Genomic DNA, 22,676 nt, shown 5'->3' on the forward strand with positions numbered 1-22,676 from the left:
GTTTGTAATTTTGTTGTTTCTGATCCTTGAGGGCAAGGATCATTTTTGGGAGGGGGGTATTGATGTGTAATTGTAAATAAATTCAAATATTTTAAAGATTGTAAACGGTTACTAACCGTTAGGAGCATTAGTTAGTAGGCATTAGTTGTCAGGCACTTCATACTTCAACCTAGGCCTATAAATAGATATTAAAGGGTATCCAATAGTACGATATATTGATTTTCAGGGATACACAGTGCACTATTCAGTAATGCTTTCTGTTTTCTCTCCGTCTTCTCTAAATCTCTCTGCCTACTTCCTATCTTCCCCTGTCTCGCTCCCTCTCTGAATCTCTCTTCTATCCCTCTTTTTCTATTTCTATTCTATCACAAGTTGTGCTTGTTTGCAATAATTAAATTTATGACTTTTGTTCTTTCCTTGTTTTTGATCAACTATGGTTCAATGGATTAAGAAGTTAAGAGAAACATAAGAAAGGGGAAGTGTTAGAAACCTTTGGAAATACATAGATGAAGTGTAAATTGTGGGCCAAGATGACCAGTCACTTTAAGAGAAGAGAGTACACTTGAGCGGGGGTTACAGAGAGATTTAGCTATTTATGGGTTAACCAAAATCCCAATTTTAACTCACCCTATATATGTACTTGTAATGTTGACATTTAATTGGCATCCTAGCTTACCAAGAAGAAACCAAGAGTAAGGTACCCGCACAAGAGAGCAGGCAAAAGGTAGTTTTAATCATTATTTTGTATGTTTTGTATTGGTTGCATGTTTGTCTGTGCCATAAGGTTATAGTTAAGCATGAGAACATGCAAATTACCTTACCAGTTATTGCCATGGCCATGTGCATGCATTTCACTGTCCAGTATATGCATATTTAGCAGTTAATCAGATAGCAACTGCACAGTTATGCAGTTAATCAGATAGCAGCTGCTCAATTATACAGTTAATCAGATAGCAGCTGCTCAATTATGCAGTTAATCAAATAGCAGCTGCTTAGTTATTCAATCATCAGTTAGTAACTACTCATTTAATCTGTATGCATATGCTTAGTTAATTAGTGTGCATATGCTCAATTAATCAGTTAATAGCTGCTTAGATATTCAGTTATGCGTGACAATTATATGAAATTCAGTTAAATGACGGCGAATATGTCCCAATTAATTATTCAATTCAGTTCAGTTATTTTGTAAGGTATTGTACTCTGTGGTTTGTTTTGCATGCTCAGTTTTATACCATGCATAATATAGAAAACATGATTATTGCTACTGGGATTCTTTGAATCTCACCTCTCCTTTCTATTTAACCATAGGGCCTAGTGCATCTAGAGGAAAAGAGAAGCCGGTGGAAGCTTAACTAAGGTGAAAGGAGAGAAGAGCTTAGTGCTTAGTTAATTAATTAATCTTGAATGTTTTATGTTTTTGTTTCCCCCTTCCTTTTGTGATGCTTATGTTTCACTTTGGTGTGGCTATGTAAATTCTACTTATGTGATGTATGTACCTCCATAAGGAGGAGTGATTGGGGGGTAGCTTAGCATAACTGGGGACTTAGCATACATATATGCATATATTGATGTTATATCTGTGGCATGAATGATTTAGGATTTACAAAGCATGATTTATTAGAGCCGGAACAAAACAGTAGAGTTTTTAGAAGTAACATCTGTATAGCTCTGATATATAGATGTTGCTATTGAGTAAAGATAGAATGAATTCAGGTCTTATTATATCGTATAAAACTTTTAAAGTTATAAGTTTTGAGTCAAAGTTAGATAAAAAGTTTTAAAAATACCCCTTTTTCAGTGTAAACTCTCTACCATAGTTTTTTTACATCTGCTTTCATCTAAGTATACAGAGTAGGATGTTACATGAAGAGTCAGTGAAGTGTGAGCGCGAGCTGAAAAAGAAGAAGTAACAAGCCACTGTCATCACAAATACAAACTGAAAAGAATTGATGATTACATACAGTGGTGAGGGGAGAGTAGTACAAGATTTAGATATGGGTATTATGGTAAGGCTATATTATTAAAAACTTCTGGCATATTTTCTTTATGTATAGAAGAAAATTAAATCATGTCTTAGTATTATTATTAGGCGACACCTGAGCCTATTCCTGGCTGAACCTCTACCAGTACTGGGTGCCAACTCATTGCATTCACTAATTGTCATTTGATTTATCTATATGATTCCTCTTACGCATATGAATATATATTTTAAATTTTTAATGCATATGTGCTGGTTGTTGATTCCAGTGATGGAGGCAGACGAATTAGAGATGGTTATTTTGAACAAGGCCATATCTGAGAATGACTTGTGCGGCGCAAAAGCAGTCATTGATCGCCACCCTAAGGTATTGGACGTAGATTTTGGAGCTTCAAGAGGCGAAACACCTCTTCATATAGCTGCAAAGTTCGGGCATGTGGCCATAGTACACGAGTTGATGAAATTGGTTGGACCAGAATATCTTGAAATATGGGATTATTATGGCTATACTCCACTTGCAACAACTGCCACACATACGGGATCCATCCCAATTGCAACATGCATGATAGACAAAAATAGCGGGGCACTTACAATTCCAGCTCAATGGCCTTGGCTGATTCCTGTTACCTTGGCTTTTTTTGGTGGCCACAACGAATTGGGACGTTATCTCTATTCTGTCACTCCTTTGCAAGTCTTCAAACCAGAAAACGGCTCTTTTGTGGGTCCTGAGTTTCTCCGAACCTGTTTGAGAAATGGAGAATTTGGTAACATAATTTTTAGATATATAATTTCACTCGCAAAGCACAATATATGTTTCATTTTCATTTTTTCCCTCTCGTCTCCTTATACCATATGATTTTGATACATAAATAGATATTGCCTTGCATTTGCTCCAACGATGCACAGAGCTGCTTTTTGCTGTTGACGAGGATGGGAACTCAACAATTGCGAATATTGCACTCTCTCTTCCTCATTCTCTTCATAAAAGTCAACTTCCGTTCTTGAAGCGATGGGCCTATCACTGTGAGTACATATTATTACTTTCCACTCGCTCCCTACAATTTTCTATATATGTCATTTGCTTTTTTAAAGTACTCCCTAGCCATAACGGCGAATTATGATGATGACAGTAAAGATGGTGAAGATGAAACAACCTCTGGTATAATTTAGTTTATACACACATGCTTATTCCAAATCCGTCTCACTCTTCCTCTCTTACTTCTGCCTTCCTAATTAAATAAAGAAAGCCTTTTGAAAGAAATTCTCAATCCACAATATAAGTCACTTGCTCGATCATTAATGATTTTTTCTTTTCCCAAATAGGTGTTACCCCTCCCCATTATAATTTATTAGAAGAGGAGTTGAAGTATCATATGGTGTTCCTCTGTGCTCTTAAATATGTGCAAAGTTGCAAAAAATATTTTATTTTTAAATTTGACTTGGTCAACCACTTTTCTCGTTCTGGTGAGGTAGTACTCCTTCCGATCCTTATTATAGGGCATTTTCAACTAATTCTTACATACTAATTAATGACAGTTAAAGTATTAAATTTCTCTTAATAATTTTTTTCAAGATTCCCTTCAACTTAGATTAAATAATATAGATAGAGAAACACGGAGTTCAATGAGCTTATAAATACTAAACCTTAATTAATAATAAGGGTGAAATTGAAAAGTAGCGATTAATGAGTTATATAGTTGATGACTTATGTTGAGAATAAAAAATTGCTCCTACAAAATGCCCTGTACTAAAAACTAAAGGGAGTGAGAGTGAGGTGACTTAAACTATGGATCGAATAGAGTAAAAGGAAATTCCACTATGTATAGAAGATGTTGGGAAGTGTAAACAATAAATTTGCCAGGAGTTTTAGGTATAGCTTTTCAGGAACTCTAAATCCATATTTATATGTATTTAGGAATGCGTAAGTTCTTTGACTAAAAATTAAAAGACTCCTCCTTTGCTCCTCTCTTCCAAGCCTATTCTTTAATTTAGTTAATTTTCACTCATGCCTTTGTCATTTCGCAAGTCTTAATCGCTCGTAGGGGACGACAACTCTAGCCTAAATATATTTACAAGTAGTTTTGTCTTCTGATAATTCATTATTATTGTCATTGTGAGCATAATAACAGTATTTATTATAACTACACTACATCCAGTAATAACATAAGATATCTTCTCAAATTTTTCATGGTCCATTATTAGGCTCTTTGAAAATTTGGTGAAATGTTTATGACGTATATTCCCAAAACTAATGTCGGCAAAAAAATTCCAAAAATACTGTTTATGTAATTGACCCTCAATTAATTGGAAGATATTATCTTTCACTTTTTCAAAGAAAACAATCCCGCAATCCATTAGGAGGTGGCGGTGATTAATTAATACTATTTATGTAATTTACTTGTGCTTCTAATTATTTACTGCATTATTATTTGAAGAATCTTATGTTTTCCCATTTCTTTGATCACTTTTGGGTGGAAGATATTAAAATACCATCAACCCCAACCACTGGGCATTTCTGCGTGGATATTCAGCAAGAAGGCGAGGACAAAAGTGCTGGTCAAGGTACAATATCCTCTATAATCACTTTAGAAGATGAAATCAAATAATATTATATAACTATTATTACAGAACATGGTAGATTATAATTTGTAAAGTTTTTCATTTAATTTAGCGCACATAAAACCAGGTATGCCAAAATATGAAATTTGAAATTAAAAATTAATTTTTATTATAAGCTCGATTTGTGAATATTGAGATGTCTCAGTCTTAATTTATGCACAGGTTACTCAATGTTTGCAACTTTGCATTTAATTAAGTTGCACCTAGCTTTGACCCGAGAAAAAAGATTAGACTTGTATAATCACACACAAATAAACGCTTGGGGGGGGGGGGGGGGCGAGAAAGAAAGGATAAACCTATATGTGTGTGTGTCTGTGTGTGTGTGTAGACATAGACATGCATGCATACATACCCTCTTGAATGACTGGGCTAAAAGAAAAAGAAAAATGCATGTCAACAGGCATAGGTCTACGCCGTTGGGTCGTCTCCAGCATATATAATTTGTCAGGTACGTATATGTGTGTGCGCACGCCAAAAAGTTGCCCACAACTTAAATCGATTGCCTTTGACATTCTAGTTCTATTTCGGTTGTCAATGGTGCAGGAATGAAGGAAATATATAAGATGAAGCTGCAGCGTACACAAGCAGATGAAATTCTAAACCTAGTGTGTCAGAATCTGATGCTTCTGAATGTACAAAAGAGGAATATGATTAGAATAGCACTGAATTGTGCAGCTCAGCAGGACAATGCTGAGTTTGTTTTGCGAGTAACAAAGGCAAACCCGGAGTTAATCTCACTAGTTACTTCTGTTTACCTAAACTATCCCATTTTTGTCATTACTGTTGTTGAATATCGTAAAGCTGCGGTTTTCAGCCTCTTCCTTTGTTTTCAATTTAAGATTATGGCAGCAGCAACAGCAGCAAAAATGATAGCAGCAAAAGAGACAGGAAATAACTTGCTACATTTGGCAGCCTTGTTAGCTCCTGCTTCCTACCTTAACTGCATCTCCGGTGCAGCATTGCAGATGCAAAGAGAACTGCAATGGTTCAAGGTTAGAACTGAAATTTGATCCTTTTTTGTGCATGCCAGAGGCAGAAGAAAATGAATCATATTAACACATGCACACATGTCCGGTTTTTTTCCTTGCTAATAATTAGGATTCATTATTATATGGTGCAATTTAATAAATGAAGTTGACTAAAGAAGGAGATGTTTTGTTTAATGATTTTTTTTTTTTTTAATTCATAGACACATCTGATGAGACTTGCTGATTGTGAAGTAGCTAGAAAAGTGAATTAATTTTATATCCTTGGATAATTCCTTGTATAATGCAAGAATAACAATGGGTTAGCTTATATGAAACAAATTAATTTTTTTTAATATACAATTAATCAATTCTAGCTATTTTGTTACTTTGAGTCTTTCATTTATTGCTTATTTATTTATTTATTTATTTTGTATATACATAGGCTGTTGAGAGCGTGGTGGATCCTGGATACAGGCTAGATCAAAACAAGAAAGGGCTGATTCCTCTAGAATATTTCAAGAAAAACCACAAAAAGCTGAGGGCTGAAGGAGAAAAATGGATGAAAGAAACAGCATCTTCTTGCTCAGTTGTTGGGACTCTAATTGTTACCATCATGTTTGCCGCAGCTTTAACAGTTCCTGGGGGAAACAATCAGGATTCAGGGTACCCGATATTTATGAAGGAGAAGTTATTTAAAGTTTTCTTGATCTCAGATGCACTTTCTTTGTTTTCATCCGCTACTTCTGTACTCACATTTTTAGGAATCCTCACCTCACGCTATGCAGAAGAAGATTTCCTTTACTTGCTACCTACAAAATTGATAATAGGTCTTTCTACATTGTTTTTGTCTATTGCAACTATGATGATTTCCTTTTCAGCAACAATAATGATAATGTTGCAATATAACTTATCACGTTTATGGTTTACTCTTCCTGTTACTTTGCTCGCTGGTGTTCCTGTAACCCTCTTTGTATTATTACAATTTCCTCTTCTTGTTAAAGTGTTTTCTTCTACTTATGGCCCAAGCATCTTCAAGAAGAAGGTGGAAGAGTGGCCATGAACCGTGCATGTAATTAATTCAAATCTTACCATATATGTATGATTTCCTACTGAATAAAGATTCTCCTCCTCTTGAATCTTAATTGTGTAATAAGCCAACTGCTCATATTTTTAGCCTATGTTGGAGGTGTGTATCAACTTTTGCATATTTAGAACATAAATATATATATTGATGTGGTTATGCCAAATTAATTAGATTAATTAGCTGATGCCTGACAGGACTTAGTTTTGGGGATGATTTTTGTTTGTTTGTTTGTAGACACAGGTATTCTTCTATTGAAGGTAATCATGTTTGAGATATAGTTGGGTACTAAATATAAGTAGCTCTCTTAGTTGGGATTTGAATATTGATTCACTGCATTTTGCTTTGTGGATGAATTATTTATTTTTAATGGGAACAAATCAGACAATAAAATGGTTGTACTCTCGGTGATTCAATTACGAGTGGTCCAAACCAGAGTCATCACATGGGTTTATACATGTGATGGGCACGTGGTACTTTATAATAATGACGATTAAGAATAATTTTAAAGAATGATAGAAGCCCTTCCAGAAGTTTAACAAGTCAACTCATGATCTTGTTGACTGTTTCAGGGCCTAACTTGTTTTCAATATATGGGTTCTGTTTTACTTAGATTTATAGAAGTACTTACTTCATATCTTATTATGTTATGTATTGAACAAGAAATTTCAGATCCCCTTAAATTTTATTATGTAAATAAAGCACATAGTTTTATTTTTAGGCTAATTAATGTTTTTGCGTGTCATCAGGCTTTGCACATTTAGAACATAAACATTGATAATGTTGTGACTGTAGCAGGACACATGGGCCTGTTATAGTTTGAATCAAGATAAAGTTGAACCATTTAAATTTAAATTACCAAAAAAAAAGTTAATAAAAAGTTTAATGGTATTCATGAGCATTTTTTTTCGTCAATAATAAGAAATTTCAGTTAAGCAAAAAAGTTATGGATGAGATTTTTTAAATTTAAATTTTAGATATTAAAATCATTAGTGTAATAAAATATATTAAAATATTCAATTAATTAATTTATCTTAAAAATTCACCATCTTTCCTTGGCTCTGTGTGTGAGGGTGCCCGTCAAGTCAAATCAATCAAATTAGAGCCTAAAAAATCAAGCTGCCGACCATCATTCCATTGAAGGAGTATCATTGACGATACCAACAGATTTTTTTAAGCGGACTTTGGACTCTTTTCATTTGTTTTGTATACAGAGAATGTAAATGGCACTGCTAAGTTTCTTTATTGCTGAAAGATAATTCATCGTGAACATGAATTTTGACTATATCGCAATTGAAGTCGTAGCGCAATATCAGAAACTCCTCTTCCATGATTGCGTTATGATGCAACAAATTAAATGAGTACTTTATTAACATACAAATGCGTAGTCAATTATGATTTTTTTTTATTATGAAGAAAAAGCTAAGGTTGATTGCAGATGATGATCAAGTCCTTGTCGCAGTAGCTAATCATGCCAAGAGATTTATCGATACGGGAATTGCATTTCAAATGCATTTAAATTTTTGAAAGAAAGAGGGTCATGAAACTCGTTTGACTTTTGTTTTGGTTCTAAATATAAGATGTCATTTGATTTTATTTATCATATTTATCTATTTTTTTCCTAATGTAGTCTTATAATAATGATAGTTTTAATCAGTACATTTGATTAGCAAAGATATTTTAGAAAAGAAAACATATATTTATTACAAATAATTAACTTAATTAGTTTTTTTTAATTTACTCAAATCAGTTAACTAACTTTTATATTAAAGACCAGATGTAGTAATTCATTAGGGGTGTATGTGGAAACATTCTTTAATTATTCCTAGAACTAACTTTCTTGTAATAATTAGGGACACTAACTCTCTCAAAAATATAACGACTCCTAATATTATAGTTCGTGTCGCGTACTTCATTAATGGAAAAGAAGACTATTTAACAAGAGACTTACGTACACAAATGTACTCAAAATATGGTCCTTTGTTTGTAAATGGTGATTACAGTGCGCTGGACAAATCATAGTTATGATTCCTTAACGGCATCTCCCTTGCCCCATTGCTGATGCAAAGAGAAATAGAATGGTTCAGGCTTAATTAGAAATGAAATTTAATGCACGGCAGTTAAGTAGCTGATCATGTTCGCAAACAAAATACCGATTGTTTTCATCATCTGGAATCCCCTATTTAACGCCCCTCTGATATTTGGTGGAGCCATTTCAGATTGTACACCGGAACAGATTGTTGACAGAAAAAGAGAGAAAAAATTAAACTTGAGTTGGTTTGGGCAATTATATGCATATTTGCGAACTCGATCGATCCTTTAGAAAAATAATAATCTCACTGTGAGTTACTTACTTGATTACAGTAACCCACAGCAAAGCCAAGTAAGAGACGGCCGATGATGAGCATGGCCACATTTACTGCAAACCATTCAACAAGGCACCCACAAGGGAGAACAAGCCTCCAAGAAACATGGAGGTTTTACGACCAAGAATTCTTGTGGCGTTAGAGGCAAAGAGAGAGGCCACCAAAGCTGCGAGGTATAGAGATGAGGTGAACAACGTTAGGAGCTCATTATTGAATTTGCAGTAGGCTCCGTTTTTATGGCCTTTTTCAAGTTTCATTTGTTTGTACACGGAAGGAACTAACTTGATAAAAAATGGGTCCATAGAAGTTACGCCTCCTGTAATCCCAAGGTGATCAAGCATTTAGAAGCATTTAGAAAAGAGTAAAATAAACACATATTAATCACAAAATGAGAGGAGTAATCAAGAGTTAATCCATTCAAGGGTTCAAAATAATCCTAGAACAAAGTGCTTAGCTACTCATAGTCAGCCACAAACTACAACCATAAAAGAAAATTACAGCCATAGCAGATTACAAGAGAGGAAAGGAAAGAATAGCAGAAAAACCTAAAAGAAAGAGCTCAAAATCTCTTCCAAAGCTCAACCCCCTGCTCCAAGCTCTTCAATCTTCCAAAATCCTAGCACACCAGCTCCCTAAAGGTCCAAAATCCTCTTATTTCGGTGTTTTCCTTCTATTTATACAGCATATGGAGCCGGAGAACATGTGCTGTCTTCAAAACGCATAGTATCAGTAATTCTATGTTGGCTACTGTCAATTCCTTTTCGTTGCCTCTGTTGGATGAACCTAAAGGTTCCTGTTGGCTGAGACCAATAGCTTACTGTTTTGGATCTCTTTTTTACTTGATTTTTTCATCATGTCATAGATCTCTAAGCTTTGTTCCAACTCCTAGGGGATTAATATTTGTTTTAAATGACTCCATTCATAAGTTTCAATTACCTAACAAAACAAGACAAACTATGAAAGCGAAAGTTGATGAACCAGGGGCAAAATATTAACAATTAACCATAAATCCATAACTTTAGTGCAAGTATTAACTATGCACATTTTCCTATCATAAATACTTCCAAATATGCATGAATTCACCAAAAAGTATGATCACTAGGGGAAAATGTGCTGATATTACATGAATTTCACAAGGTTATAACAACCATTTACTTATTATAGTATAGATAGTTATGTTTTTTGAAATGTGTATATATTAAATAGGGATAAAGTTAAAAAGTTGTTATATTTTAATAGAAAGTTAATGTCGTTTAAAGTTTTTCTTAATCTGTGCGAAACATGTTAAAAGTGCCTTATAAATAGAACCAGAGAAGTAGTTGGTGTCTCATACTTCATTAATGAAAAAGAAGGCTATTTAACAAGGGAGTTATCTACACAAAATATGGTCCTTCTTTGTAAGGCTACTAACAACTCTCTCATTGCCTTCCTAGTCTATAGGTGTTGGACAAATCACATTTATGATTCCTTATCATTTAATTAATGAAGTGGTGATTACAGTGTTAACAGAGGCAGAAGAATCAGAGATGAGTACTACAAGGCCATAGCTCAGAACAACTGGTCGGCTGCAAAAGCATCCATTGATCGCCATCCAAAGGTATTGAACGCTGATTTTGCTACTTCAATGGGCGAAATATTTCTTCATGTGGCTGTGAAAGTTTGGGCATCTGGGCATAGTAGACGAGTTGGTGAGATTAGTTGCAGAAGAATATCTGGAAATACGCGATGCTTACTATGACAATACTCCACTTGCAATAGCTGCTTCACATAGTGAACTCATCCCAATTGCAGTATGCATGATCATCAAAAATAAAAGGGCACCTGCAACTCCAACTGAAGATGCCACGGCTTTTTATTCTGGCCACAACAAAATGGAACGTTATCTTTATTCTGGTCAGGTCTACTTCGCGTCTTATGACTTTTGATGCAGGAAAAAAAAAAAAAAAAACACAAAACATGGCCGTGACGGAGCTGATGACTATGGGACAGATCGAAACCTTTTAATGCATATATCAACAAATGCGTAGCCAATTATGATTTTCTTTTAACAACAAGAGTTGATGCAATTGATAAAGAGTTGTGACAAACTCAATTATTTTTATATATTTTGGTATCTTTTATATGAGTTTTGTCAGCTTAATTGGTCCCTTTTTTACCTTAATTGATTTATTTTGTTTTATTTTGAATTATTATTTTATAGGGACAAAATTGTCATATTTTGAGTTAATTGTGACTAATTGATTTTTGAGGACAATTAATGCTACCTTATCCTTGAATTTTGCTTGCAGGTTCTAGGAAGATTTAAAAATAAAAAAAAAGGAAAGGAAAAGAAAAATAAAATATATATATATATATAACAATAATAAAAGGGGAGAGCAAAACGAAACGTTTTGCCCTCCCCCAACCTAATAATAATAATCACTCACACACACGAGACAAAAGAAGACGCAAGCGAAGGGGAAAACAAAAGCTGAGCGGCGGCAGAGAGAGAGAGAACACACACACGCGCGACGCCGAACGAAAGGGAGGCTGGAGCTGCGCGAAGAAAAGAAAACAGAGGAGGAGCTGGACGGCGCACACGGACCTGGAACGAACAGAGAGGTCCTTCCATCGGTCCAGTCCATCATCACCGGCGGCTTCATCTTCTTCTTCTCCTGGGCGCGGCCGGAGAAAGGACCAGAGAACACGCCGCAGAGCAAGACGCGAAACGGAAGAGCAGAGCACGCCGAACAGAGGAGAAGGGAGACGCAAGCGAGCAGACCAAGGGAGCTGACGGTTTTCTCCACTCTTCCTTCGATATTCTTCATGGCTGGATACGGTGAATTGCTGGTGGCAGCAAACTTGATGGCAAACCGTGGCTGAGATCCTCTGATTCTCCAATTCAACAATAATGGCAGGAGCTTGGATTTCAAGGGGGAGTTCTAGTTACTTTAATTTCTTACTCAATAATTGTTTAACAATTCCTAGGTCTTAGGATAGTTTTTCTGATTGTTGGGATAATTGTATTGCTTAATCTGATTATATTTAGGGATTATTGTGACTGAATTATTGCTTAGTATTTGACATTGGGCTGTTTATAGTTTTGATCTCAATTATAATGTTGTGGTTATGACATTTGTATTGATTTTGGAATTAATATATTGTGATTTTCTAAGGTGGCTTAGAATTTTGGATCATATAGTCTCTTACTAGTTTTAATTCTGTTATTTTGGATTTAAGAGTTCTAATTAAGCATTGGTTTTTAGCATCCTTAATCCCATTTTACTATTCTGGTTGCAGTTAGTAAGTTGGGATTTTAGGAAAATATTTTGTGGCAACTCGAGGTGGCTCGGTTGTTGGATCAAAAGCTTAATTATAATTCTTAATTCATTGTTTTTAACTCCCACATCTTTTAGAGTGATGATTGCCTGCATTGTTGAATTGGAGGATTGATTTTTATCAGTGTTATTTGTGTGTCTCATTTTCATTTCTTTAATCTCCATTCATTTTAATCACTTTTATATAAAAATAACCAAAAAAATATATTTTAATTTCAGTTTAATTCAAGGCATTTAATTAGTAATCCCTCAAAATCAAAATCATTTTCATAGTTTAGGTTATTTGCATTTATTTACTAGGGTTTAATTTCGTTTTCAGCTCCTCAAAGTGAAACGACCCGAGTTGTGCACTATATTGCATTAATTCGGTTAATTTTTGGAGTAACCCCAAAGCGACAATTAAGGGCAGTACAACTTCAAGTTGGCTTATAACACACAAGATCATGAGTTCGAGTCCCACTGCCAATATGAGGACGTTGTTGGTGGGTTATCTATAAGTACCTTCATGAATGCTCTTTGAGTCTAGAGACATGCCTTAACCGTAGTGAGCCATTGGGACTCAACTCACCTAAACTTTCTTGCACAAAAAAAAATAAGATGATTTTTTTATAGAAAATACTTTAATCAGGTTCTTTATACATGTTAAGTTTTTCAATTGCTTGGTCATATGTTCTATTTTTCATATGGGTTTATAATTAAATGATAATTTTCAAAAATAGAACACATAGTCATACGTGATTGGAAAATTTGACATAATATATATAAAGAACTTAATGTAAGTATTGTCTTTTTTTTATTATATTATTATTGGTACGTAATTTATTGTTTATTTTCTTTGAAAAACATAGGAGGCAGAGAGTGTGGTGCATCCTGTTTTAAATAAAAGAAATCCTCTAGACCTGTTCAGAGGATGGCACAATGAAAGGGATGAATGAGATTGAAATAGATAAAAGATACTGCTTCTTTTTTGTTCAGTTTGATTAATACGAAAATTTAATATGTAGTAACAAAAATTCACTCACTTTATCAGCTTCATACATATATACACATATGCACACGATACTTCTGATTCTAAATATAAGATCTAGTTTGTAACGCAAATTAAAATGTGCAGATTAAAATTATAGTACAAACTAATTTTTATATTTAAAATAAAGGGTTGTGTGTATATATATACCTAAAAAAGTACGTAAATATTTTATAAAATATCCATGTCAACAGGGCCAGGTCTACTCCACTGCCGGCTCATCTCCGGCCAGCATCTATAATTTGTCTTCTACTTATGATCCAAGCATCTTTAAAGAACGCGGAGACGTACGTGTAGCGGGGAAAATTTTTTGAACTTTCTTAAAACATTGAAAGATTTCTTTCATAGGGGATAAAAACGATTATAAGTATTTAATTTTAAACATCAAAAGCGTGATCGAACCAACATAAATTCAAGACACTAAAATAAGAAATTCATTTATAATGAATATAGTATACGAATATTGCATACATTAATTACTTATTGAATAAAAACTTCAAATAAAATCAAATTACCAATATTGATTATAAAAATATGCATAAAATTTTTTTTAAAATATTTAAATTAACAATACTCTTAATTTTTAATTATTTACAGTATCATTTATAAATATTTTTTGGTAGTTTAACCTGTGAGTAATTAAAATGATTAGAGACTTACAACCAACAAGTACATATGTTCAAATCTAAGCCGTTATCCTTTCCCCTCTGCCAACGCTCCAAAGTGTGCCACGTCACCCACTTTCAAAACGTTTTCCCCGTTAATAGTCACATTGTCTAGATGAGGTGGTAGAGTACTGAGCAATAACTAAGGAAACACAATATTGGATTCTGATTGTCATGTCCAAAGATATCAAATAAAGATGTAAGCTCGCGTCGCGTCATAGTTAATTGAGCTATGGAAGGGAGGCGCAATTTTAACGACATAGTTGCAGAGCCACTCACGAGAAACAGCAGTGATGATTGGTTCGAATGGGTTTGGAACTATCTGATATCTCAAGATTTCTGGGAAGTGACGAATAATAGCGCAGGACCAGACGAAAATCATTTGGAAGATTTTGCGAAATGGAGAAGAAACAATGCTGCAGCATTGCACATCATCCGTATCTCTTGTGGGCCTGAGAATCATTCTCAGCGAAACACCTCTCCATGTGGCTGCAAAATTTGGGCATCTGGACATAGTAGAGGTGTTGGTGAAATTAGTTGCATAAGAATCTCTCGAAATACGCGATGCTTATTATGACAATACTCCGCTTGCAATAGCTGCTTCACATAACGGACTCATGCTATATGATGTTGGTGCATAAATAGATATTGCCTTGCATTTGCTCCAACGACGCACGGAGCTGTTTTTTGCTCCTGACCCAGACAAGGAACCAACAATTCAGAATATTGCGTAGATTTTGCTACTTCAATGGGCGAAAATGTGGCTGCAAGGTTTGGGCATGTGCGCGTAGTAGAGGAATTGGTGAGATTAGTTCCAGAAGAATATCTTGAAATACGTGATGCTTACTATGACAATACTCCACTTGCAATAGCTGCTTCACATAGTGGACTCATCCCAATTGCAGCATGCATGATCAACAAGAATAAAAATATTCTTGCAATTCCAACTGAAGATGATTGGGACATTCCGGTTACCATGGCTTTTTATTCTGGCCACAACAAAGTGGGAGGTAATCTCTATTCTGTCACTCCTTTGCAAGTCTTAAACCGGAAAACGGCACTGTGGGGCCTTAGTTCCTCCAAACCTGTTTGAGATTTGGAGAATTAGGTAGCATAACTTTTAGATATATAATTTTATACACAAAGCATAATATGTATGTTTCATTTTCATTTTTTCCCTGTCTGATTATACTTGTTGTCATTTTGCCATTATGTCTCATACTATATGAAGTTTAATACATGAATATATAGATATTGCCTTGCATTTGCTCCAACAATGCACGGAGCTGCTTTTTGCTGCTGACTCAGATGATGAGGAACCAACAATTCAAAATATTGCACGCTATCTTCCTAATTCTCTTGACAAAAGTCAATTTTCGTTCTGGAAGCTATGCCCTATCACTGTTAGTGCATATTATTACTTTCTATTTTTCCGTGCAATTTTTTAATTATACACTAGCCAAATATGATGATGAGGTTAAAGATGGTGAAGATGAAGTTATTTTAACAAACACCGGTATATATAGTTTAGTTTTTTTCGTGTTATATTCATCAATATTTGGTCACATATGCTGGGTCATTAATAAACTTTTTTCAAATATATATTACCCCTATAACAATTTATTTGGAGAAGACTTTAAGTCATAGTGTTTCTGTATACTTTTAAATATGTGCAAAGTTGAAAAAAAAATGTTCTATCTTTAAATAAAGTTAATGAGTCAATCATCTTTCTCTGGTTGGGAGCACATTTCGTGCTAATTACAATTATTAGCATTGATTGCTCATCTTAATTTAAACTATCCGAGTCGATTTGGGATAGTCCAGTTTGAATTTAAACTTATTATATATTTAATTAATTTTTTGTTTGAATAGATATATAATTTAAAATAGATATAATCTTATTACTAAGACTTCTTTAAAAAATAAATTTATCATTGAAAAAATTGCATATTAAAAATTTTAAATATGAATCATTCATATCAGATATTAGATGGTCTGGATTGCGTTATAGTGATGAGCATAGGATATTCATAACTGTGATGAGTACTAAATGAGGGCCCTCTCTAATCCTGGTGAGGTAGTTATAATATAGACTGGATAGAGTATAAGGGAAGTCAAGTATGTACAAAACATATTGGACACTGTAAATTCAAACAATAAATTTGCTACAATTAATAACCAGTCTTTGAGTTTTAGGCATAGTTTTGTGGGAACGCTAAATCCATTATTATATGTGTTGACGAATGTGAGTTCTTTGACTAAAAATTAGAAAACTCCTTTGCTTCTCTCTTCCAATCCTATTCTTTAATATAGTTAATTTTCACTCAATGAATTTGTCCTTTTGCATGATTGCTGCAAAATTTTCCAAAATCTATCAATATGCTTAATCGCTTGCAGTGGACAACAACTCTATGTACATATATATATATATATATATATATATATATTTACAATCAGTGTTATCTTCCGATAATTCATTATCGTTGTCAGCATAATAATAGTATTTGTTATAAGTACACTACATCTAATTCTCATTACATAAGATACCTTCTACAATTTTTTCATGGTCAATCTAAGGCTCTTTCAAAATTTGGTTAAACGTTTATGGCGTATTTCCAAAAATAATGTTGGCTAAACAATTTCCAAAAATATATTTATGTAATTAACCCTCAATTTATTAGGAGGTGGCAGCAATTAATTAATACTATTTACGTAATTTACTTGTACTTCTAGTTATTTATTGCGTTAGTATTTTAAGAAGCTTGTGTTTTCCCATTTCTTTGATCACTTTTGGGTGGAAGATATGAAAATACCATCAACCACAATGACTGGACATTTCTGCGTAGATATTCAGCAAGAAGGCGAGAGCAACAAAGCAGGTCAAGGTACAATATTCTCTATCACTTTGGAAGATAAAATCAAATAATATTATATAACTATTATTATTATAGAACATAGATTATACCAAGTATACCAATTATTATTATAGAATTAACATAGATTATACCAAGTATACAAATGTCCATGTCAACAGGGCTAGGTCTGCTCCATTGGCTCGTCTCAGGCATCTATAATTTGTCAGGTAGGTATGTATGTAAGTATGCCAAAAAGTTCCCCAGAAGTTAAATTGGATGCCTATGGTATTTTAGTTCTATTTGATTTATAGCCAATGGTGCAGGAATGAAGGAAATATATAAGATGAAGGTGCAGCATGCACAAGCAGCCGGAATTCTAAACCTAGTTTGTGAGAATCTGGTATATTTGAATGAAGTAAAGAAGAATATGGTTGGAAAAGCAATGACATCTGTAGCTAAAGAAGAGAATGTTGAGTTTTTGTTGCGAGTAACAAAGGCAAACCCAGAATTAATCACGCTAGTCAGTTTTGGCCAGCCAGACTTGCCCATTTTCTTTGACGCTGTTGAATATCGTAGAGCTGAGATTTTCAACCTCCTCTGTGGTTTTCGCTTTAAGAATGTGGTGGCGACATTAGTTGATTTGGAGAACTCAAATACCTTGCTGCATGTGGCAGCTATGTTGGCCCCTTCTTCCTACCTTAATCGGATCCCTGGTGCCACATTGCAGATGCAAAGGGAAATCCAATGGTTCAAGGTTAGTTGGAAGTGAAATTTAATGCTTTTTCCTTGGATAATTATTTGTATATATACACATAGAATGCAATAATAACATGGAACGAGTTTGAAATAAGCACCTAAAGCTCATCCTATATGAACAGTCGAGATAGATAAGGACCCAAACCAGTTCCGAATAACATTGAATTAAATGGAACAAATGTCAGTTTTAATATATGCAATTAATCAACACTTCTATTTTGCTACTTTGTATCTTTTATTAATTGCTTATTATGTATTTATTTTCTGTAAACGTAGGCCGTCGACAGTGTGGTGGATGCAGGAACTAGGCTATCCGTAAACACGAACATGTTGAACCCTCTAGAATATTTCAAAGAAAACCACAAAGAACTTAGGGCTCAAGGAGAAAAATGGATGAAAGAAATAGCATCTTCATGTTCAGTTGTTGGCGCACTAATTATTACTATTATGTTTGCCGGAGCATTTACGGTTCCAGGAGGAAACAATCAGATTTCAGGATACCCAATATTTATAGAGAAAAAATTATTTAAGGTTTTCTTAATTTCAGATGCAATGTCCTTGTTTTCGTCCACTACTTCTATGCTCACATTTTTAAGAATCCTCACCTCATGCTATGCAGAAGAAGACTTCCTTTACTCTGTTTTTGATAATTCCTTTCAAGATATGATTGATGACTGTTTAGGTCTTTCTACACTGTTTTTGTCTATTGCAACTATGATGATTGCCTTTTCAGCAACCATAATGATCATGTTACAATATAACTTATCACGTTTATGGGTTACTCTTCCTATTATTGTGCTTGCTGGTATTCCAGTAACCATCTTTGTACTATTACAATTCCCTCTTCTTGTTGAAGTAACTTCTTCCACTTATGGTCCTGGCATCTTCAAGAAGGTGGAGAAGTGGCCATGAATTGTGCATGTAATTAATTCACATCTTATCATATATGTATTATTTTCTAGAGGATGAAATGTGTGTGTACTTCATGTCTTTTTATTACTATAGCAGGAAACATATGGGCCCGCTATAGTTTGAATCCAAATAAAGTTGAACAACTTGAATTTAAATTAACAGAAAGTTTAATTGTATTCATGAGCTTTTTTTCATCAATAATAAGAAATTTCAGTTAAGCAAAGAAGTTATGGTTGAGAGAATTAATTAATATCACAAAAAATCACCATCATTTCTTGGTTGTGTGTGTGTGAGAGAGAGAAGCCCGTGAAATTAAGGCCTCAAAAATCAAGCTGCCAATGATAATTCCTTTCAAGATATGATTTATGACTGTTTTCCTAACTTTTGTATATATAGATAATGTAAAAGGGATAATTAACCTCTGGAGTGAGAGAGGTACAAGATTTAGATACGGGTATTGTGTTTAAGTTTACATCATGGTAGGGCACCTTATGATTGTGTAATAATTCTCTACGTTCAGACGTAAAATGGGGGCTTAGAAGAGATCGAAAAGCTATTTGCGTTTTAAAAAATTATTAATTAAAAATAATTTATCAATATAATTCTACCCTGAGAAGTGCTTGCTAGACATCCTGGATTATGCCAAACGGACGCATTATATTCTCGAGTATTGGATCGGCCGATCCGAAATAGCGATCTGATTAATGCTTACCTTTATTAGCGATTACTTTACAAAAGCCCAGAAGACAGAACGGAACATAAGAAGGCTGAGGCATTAACATATCAAATTTCCGTCAGAGGAGGGAAGCGCGCGCGCGCGCACACACACACACACACATCTCCAAGTTCAACTGGTAAGTAATGTGTATGATTGATCTCTGTTCCTTTCAACAGAAAATATGTGTAGTTATCAAGAAATATTGCCCATTAATTGGTAGCTGCAAGTATCTCCCCTCATCACTGTAATCACCAATTCTTGCAGTTTCAGAAATTAAAATACACATTTCATCCCAAAAAGAAAATTTTTTTGAACTGTATTAACTCACCATTAAAATATAATAACTTTTTAATTTTATTCCTGTTTAATATAAATACTATTTAAGAAAATAACTATTTACACTATAATAAGTGATGGATAAAATAGTACATTCATATTAAAAATTTAATGAGATGACTTATAAATAGGATTAAAAAAATAACTTTTTGCTTACTGAAATTTCTTATTATCGATGAAAAGTTGCTCAAGAATAAAATTAGACTGCCAAACTTTTTATTAATTTAAATTTAAATTGTTCAACTTTATTTGGGTTATTCAAACTATAGCAGGCGCATGCATCATATGTTGTAATAGGCCCATGTATCCTGACATATTTCCGAAAGCACGATTCTCGGAGTCTTTGAGAAAATGGACATTGGGGATGAAGCAAACTAAAAAGCATACACTACTTTAAAATTAATTAATTTGGCATAATCAGACATCAACATGTTTATGTTCTGAATGTGCAAAGGTTGATGATACACACACATCACCAACTTATGCCCTTAATTACTAAAGCTAAAAATAAAACCAGGTGCTTTACACTCGAGGGGATGAAGAATTTCTAATTCAACAGAAAATACATAAAGTACTAAGATATGAAGCGCACACACATTTCATGGCCACTTCTCCACCTTCCGGAAGATGCCTGGACCATAAGTAGAATAAATTATTTCAACAAGAGGGAACTGTAATAAAACAAAGATAGTTATGGGCACGCTAGCAAGCATAATAACAGGAAGAAAAGCCCAAAAAGGTGATGAGTTCTGTTGCTACATGATGATCATTGCTGAGGAAAAGGCTATCAGCATAGTTGCAATTGAGAGAAAAAGTGCAGAGAGGCCTATGATCAATTTTGTAGGTAAGGAGTAAAGAAAGTCATCTTCTACATAACGTGATGTAAGAATTCCTACAAATGTAAGCACTGAAGAAGTAGAAGCAAACAAGGACATTGCATCTGAAATTAAGAAAACTCTGAACAACTTTTCTTTCAAAAATATTGGGTGCCCAGATGTTTGATCATTTCCACCAGGAACAGTAAAAGCTGCAGCAAACATAATGGTGACAATTAGAGCACCAACAACTGAGCAAGAAGTTGCAGTATCTTTCATCCATTTCTCACCATTGTTCCTGAGTTCTTTATGGTTTTCTTTGAAATAGTCCAGAGGAGTCAACTTGTCTTTGTTATGACGACGCTCAATTCCAAGATTCACCATACTCTCTACCGCCTATAATGAAAAAAGGAAAGAAGTAGCATAAAAGTGCTGACAGATTGTATCTTAAAATATTTGTTACAAATGGGATAATGGAATTAATCTCTCATTTCCTGTTGAATTTAATCCCTCACCTGCTAACCATTAGGTCCAAAGAGTTGGGAGCTACATGATTCAATGATTTTAATTTATATGTTAATCTCCCTCACACATGCACACACAAAAGCATTTAATTTGACTTCTAACCTTAAACCACTGCCATTCCCTTTGCATTTGCAAAGCGGCGCCAGGGATGCGGTAAAGTTGGGAAGGAGGAGCCAACTTCGCCGCTGTGTGCAGCAAGTTATTGTTATTCTCAAGGAACATTGCTGCTACCACATTCCTAAAGAGAAACCCACGAAGGAGGTTAAAACTCTCAGCTTGACGATAGATATTTAACGGCACTGAAGAAAGCATTCTCCTTTTGTTGGGAAAATGTGATCATTGAGATTAATTCCGGGTTTGCTGTTGATATCTTCTTAAAAAACTCAACATTCCCTGATTTAGCAGCCGCCGACAGTGCTTTTCTAATCATACGCTTTTTATCTTCATTCGGAAATGTCAGATTGTTACAAGCTAGCGCTAGAATTTCAGTTGCCCGTGTATGTTGCAACTTGAGCTTATGTATTTCCTTCATCCCTGGACAATTGGTAACTCAAATATAACTTAATATTGGTCAAGTTTAATCATGAGAACAAAAATCTTAAAAGTAACTAATTTAAGTTTTGGGGAAATTTTGAGCATACATACCAAGCAAATTATAAATCAAGGAGATGAGCCGCTGTGGTAGATTTAGTCCTGTATATTGAAATGGATTTTTGTCGGCGCAATCATTCAAAAAGATTACACACACATATGTGCATATGGGTCTATCCTTTTCTTGCATTGGATCAAAGTTAGGTTCAACTTAAATGTCAACATTTGGCATCTTATGCAAAAATCAAGATCAGCATCTCAATCCAAACAAAAAAAAAAAAAAAAAAGGTCAGCATCACTATGCCCAAATTATTTTTATTCTCAAATTTTATATTTTGACATACCTCATTTTCATGTATGATAAACTAGTATTGACTGCCCGTACGATGCACAGGAAGAATTTATTTCATTGTGATTAATCTTAATTGATTGCAATCTTTATCACTCTAAAGCAATAATTTAGCATCTTTTGTAAATGCTGCATTTACCATGACCAATTGCAATCAATCCCTCTTTTAAGAAAGATTCGACTTCAATTGTTACAAATTAAAAGTTGTTTGAAAAAATAATAATGTTGTGATGAATTAATTAACCATTTGAACTTTGCTAAAATAGTTATTAGCAACTAAGAAATGGTTATCTACGGACTGATACACAATTTTTGTTAGGGACTGATTTTTTTTAAAGTGACTATGCTTATGGTTATATCACGAAGAAATGGTTTTTTTTCCCCCCAAGAAAGATCAATAAGACATCCTCTTACGTAGCATCAGACGCTACAAATTTAAATCATAAATTGTTCATGGAAAAGAGAAGCACAAATCAGCAAATTGGTCAAATTAATATTAGCCATACGTCTTGACCTCCAAGAAACTTCAGTCGATAATCTACTTCCTGAGGAAGCCCATAAAATAAGGATATCTAATGTTAGCATTGCTTGACATTTTAATAAGAAACCCAAAAGCTCTACCACAGAAACATGCAGAGCCATACTCCTTGACCTCCAACACATCACAAAAGATTTACCAGAGTTATATGTCATATAAACAAGAAACCCTATAGATTTACCACAAAAATATGGAGAGTAAATTACTTTGACCAATAACTCATATCGCAGCAAATTTTTTCAGTTATGCATATCCTGCAA

At 34.2% G+C, this 22,676-nt stretch overlaps 3 protein-coding genes across 3 annotated transcripts; 2 read left to right on the forward strand and 1 right to left on the reverse strand.

The window, feature by feature from the left end:
- The first annotated feature begins 1,985 nt into the window (after positions 1–1,985).
- LOC114717918 (uncharacterized) lies at positions 1,986–18,575 on the forward strand. The gene is made up of 8 exons (XM_028903143.1): positions 1,986–2,006; positions 2,248–2,742; positions 2,852–3,001; positions 4,457–4,540; positions 4,998–5,045; positions 5,141–5,589; positions 6,008–6,638; positions 18,533–18,575. The coding sequence occupies exons 2-7, from the start codon at positions 2,250–2,252 to the stop codon at positions 6,623–6,625; spliced, it is 1,842 nt and encodes a 613-aa protein (XP_028758976.1). The 5' UTR covers positions 1,986–2,006; positions 2,248–2,249; the 3' UTR covers positions 6,626–6,638; positions 18,533–18,575.
- LOC114717902 (uncharacterized) lies at positions 16,846–18,544 on the forward strand. Its single transcript, XM_028903126.1, has 4 exons — positions 16,846–16,906; positions 17,056–17,103; positions 17,200–17,630; positions 17,909–18,544. Exons 1-4 carry the CDS (start codon positions 16,846–16,848, stop codon positions 18,542–18,544), a joined length of 1,176 nt encoding a protein of 391 aa, XP_028758959.1.
- A 1,778-nt stretch (positions 18,576–20,353) lies between the features above and the next one.
- On the reverse strand, positions 20,354–21,250 carry LOC114717903 (ankyrin repeat-containing protein NPR4-like). The gene is made up of 2 exons (XM_028903127.1): positions 21,041–21,250; positions 20,354–20,809 (listed from the first exon to the last, which is right to left on the reverse strand). Exons 1-2 carry the CDS (start codon positions 21,248–21,250, stop codon positions 20,354–20,356), a joined length of 666 nt encoding a protein of 221 aa, XP_028758960.1.
- Positions 21,251–22,676: the final 1,426 nt, after the last annotated feature.

This window comes from Neltuma alba, unplaced genomic scaffold, assembly GCF_004799145.2.
Source record: "Neltuma alba isolate B1F8T4 unplaced genomic scaffold, ASM479914v2 tig00011781_pilon, whole genome shotgun sequence".
In the NCBI taxonomy this organism is placed as follows: Eukaryota; Viridiplantae; Streptophyta; class Magnoliopsida; order Fabales; family Fabaceae; genus Neltuma; species Neltuma alba.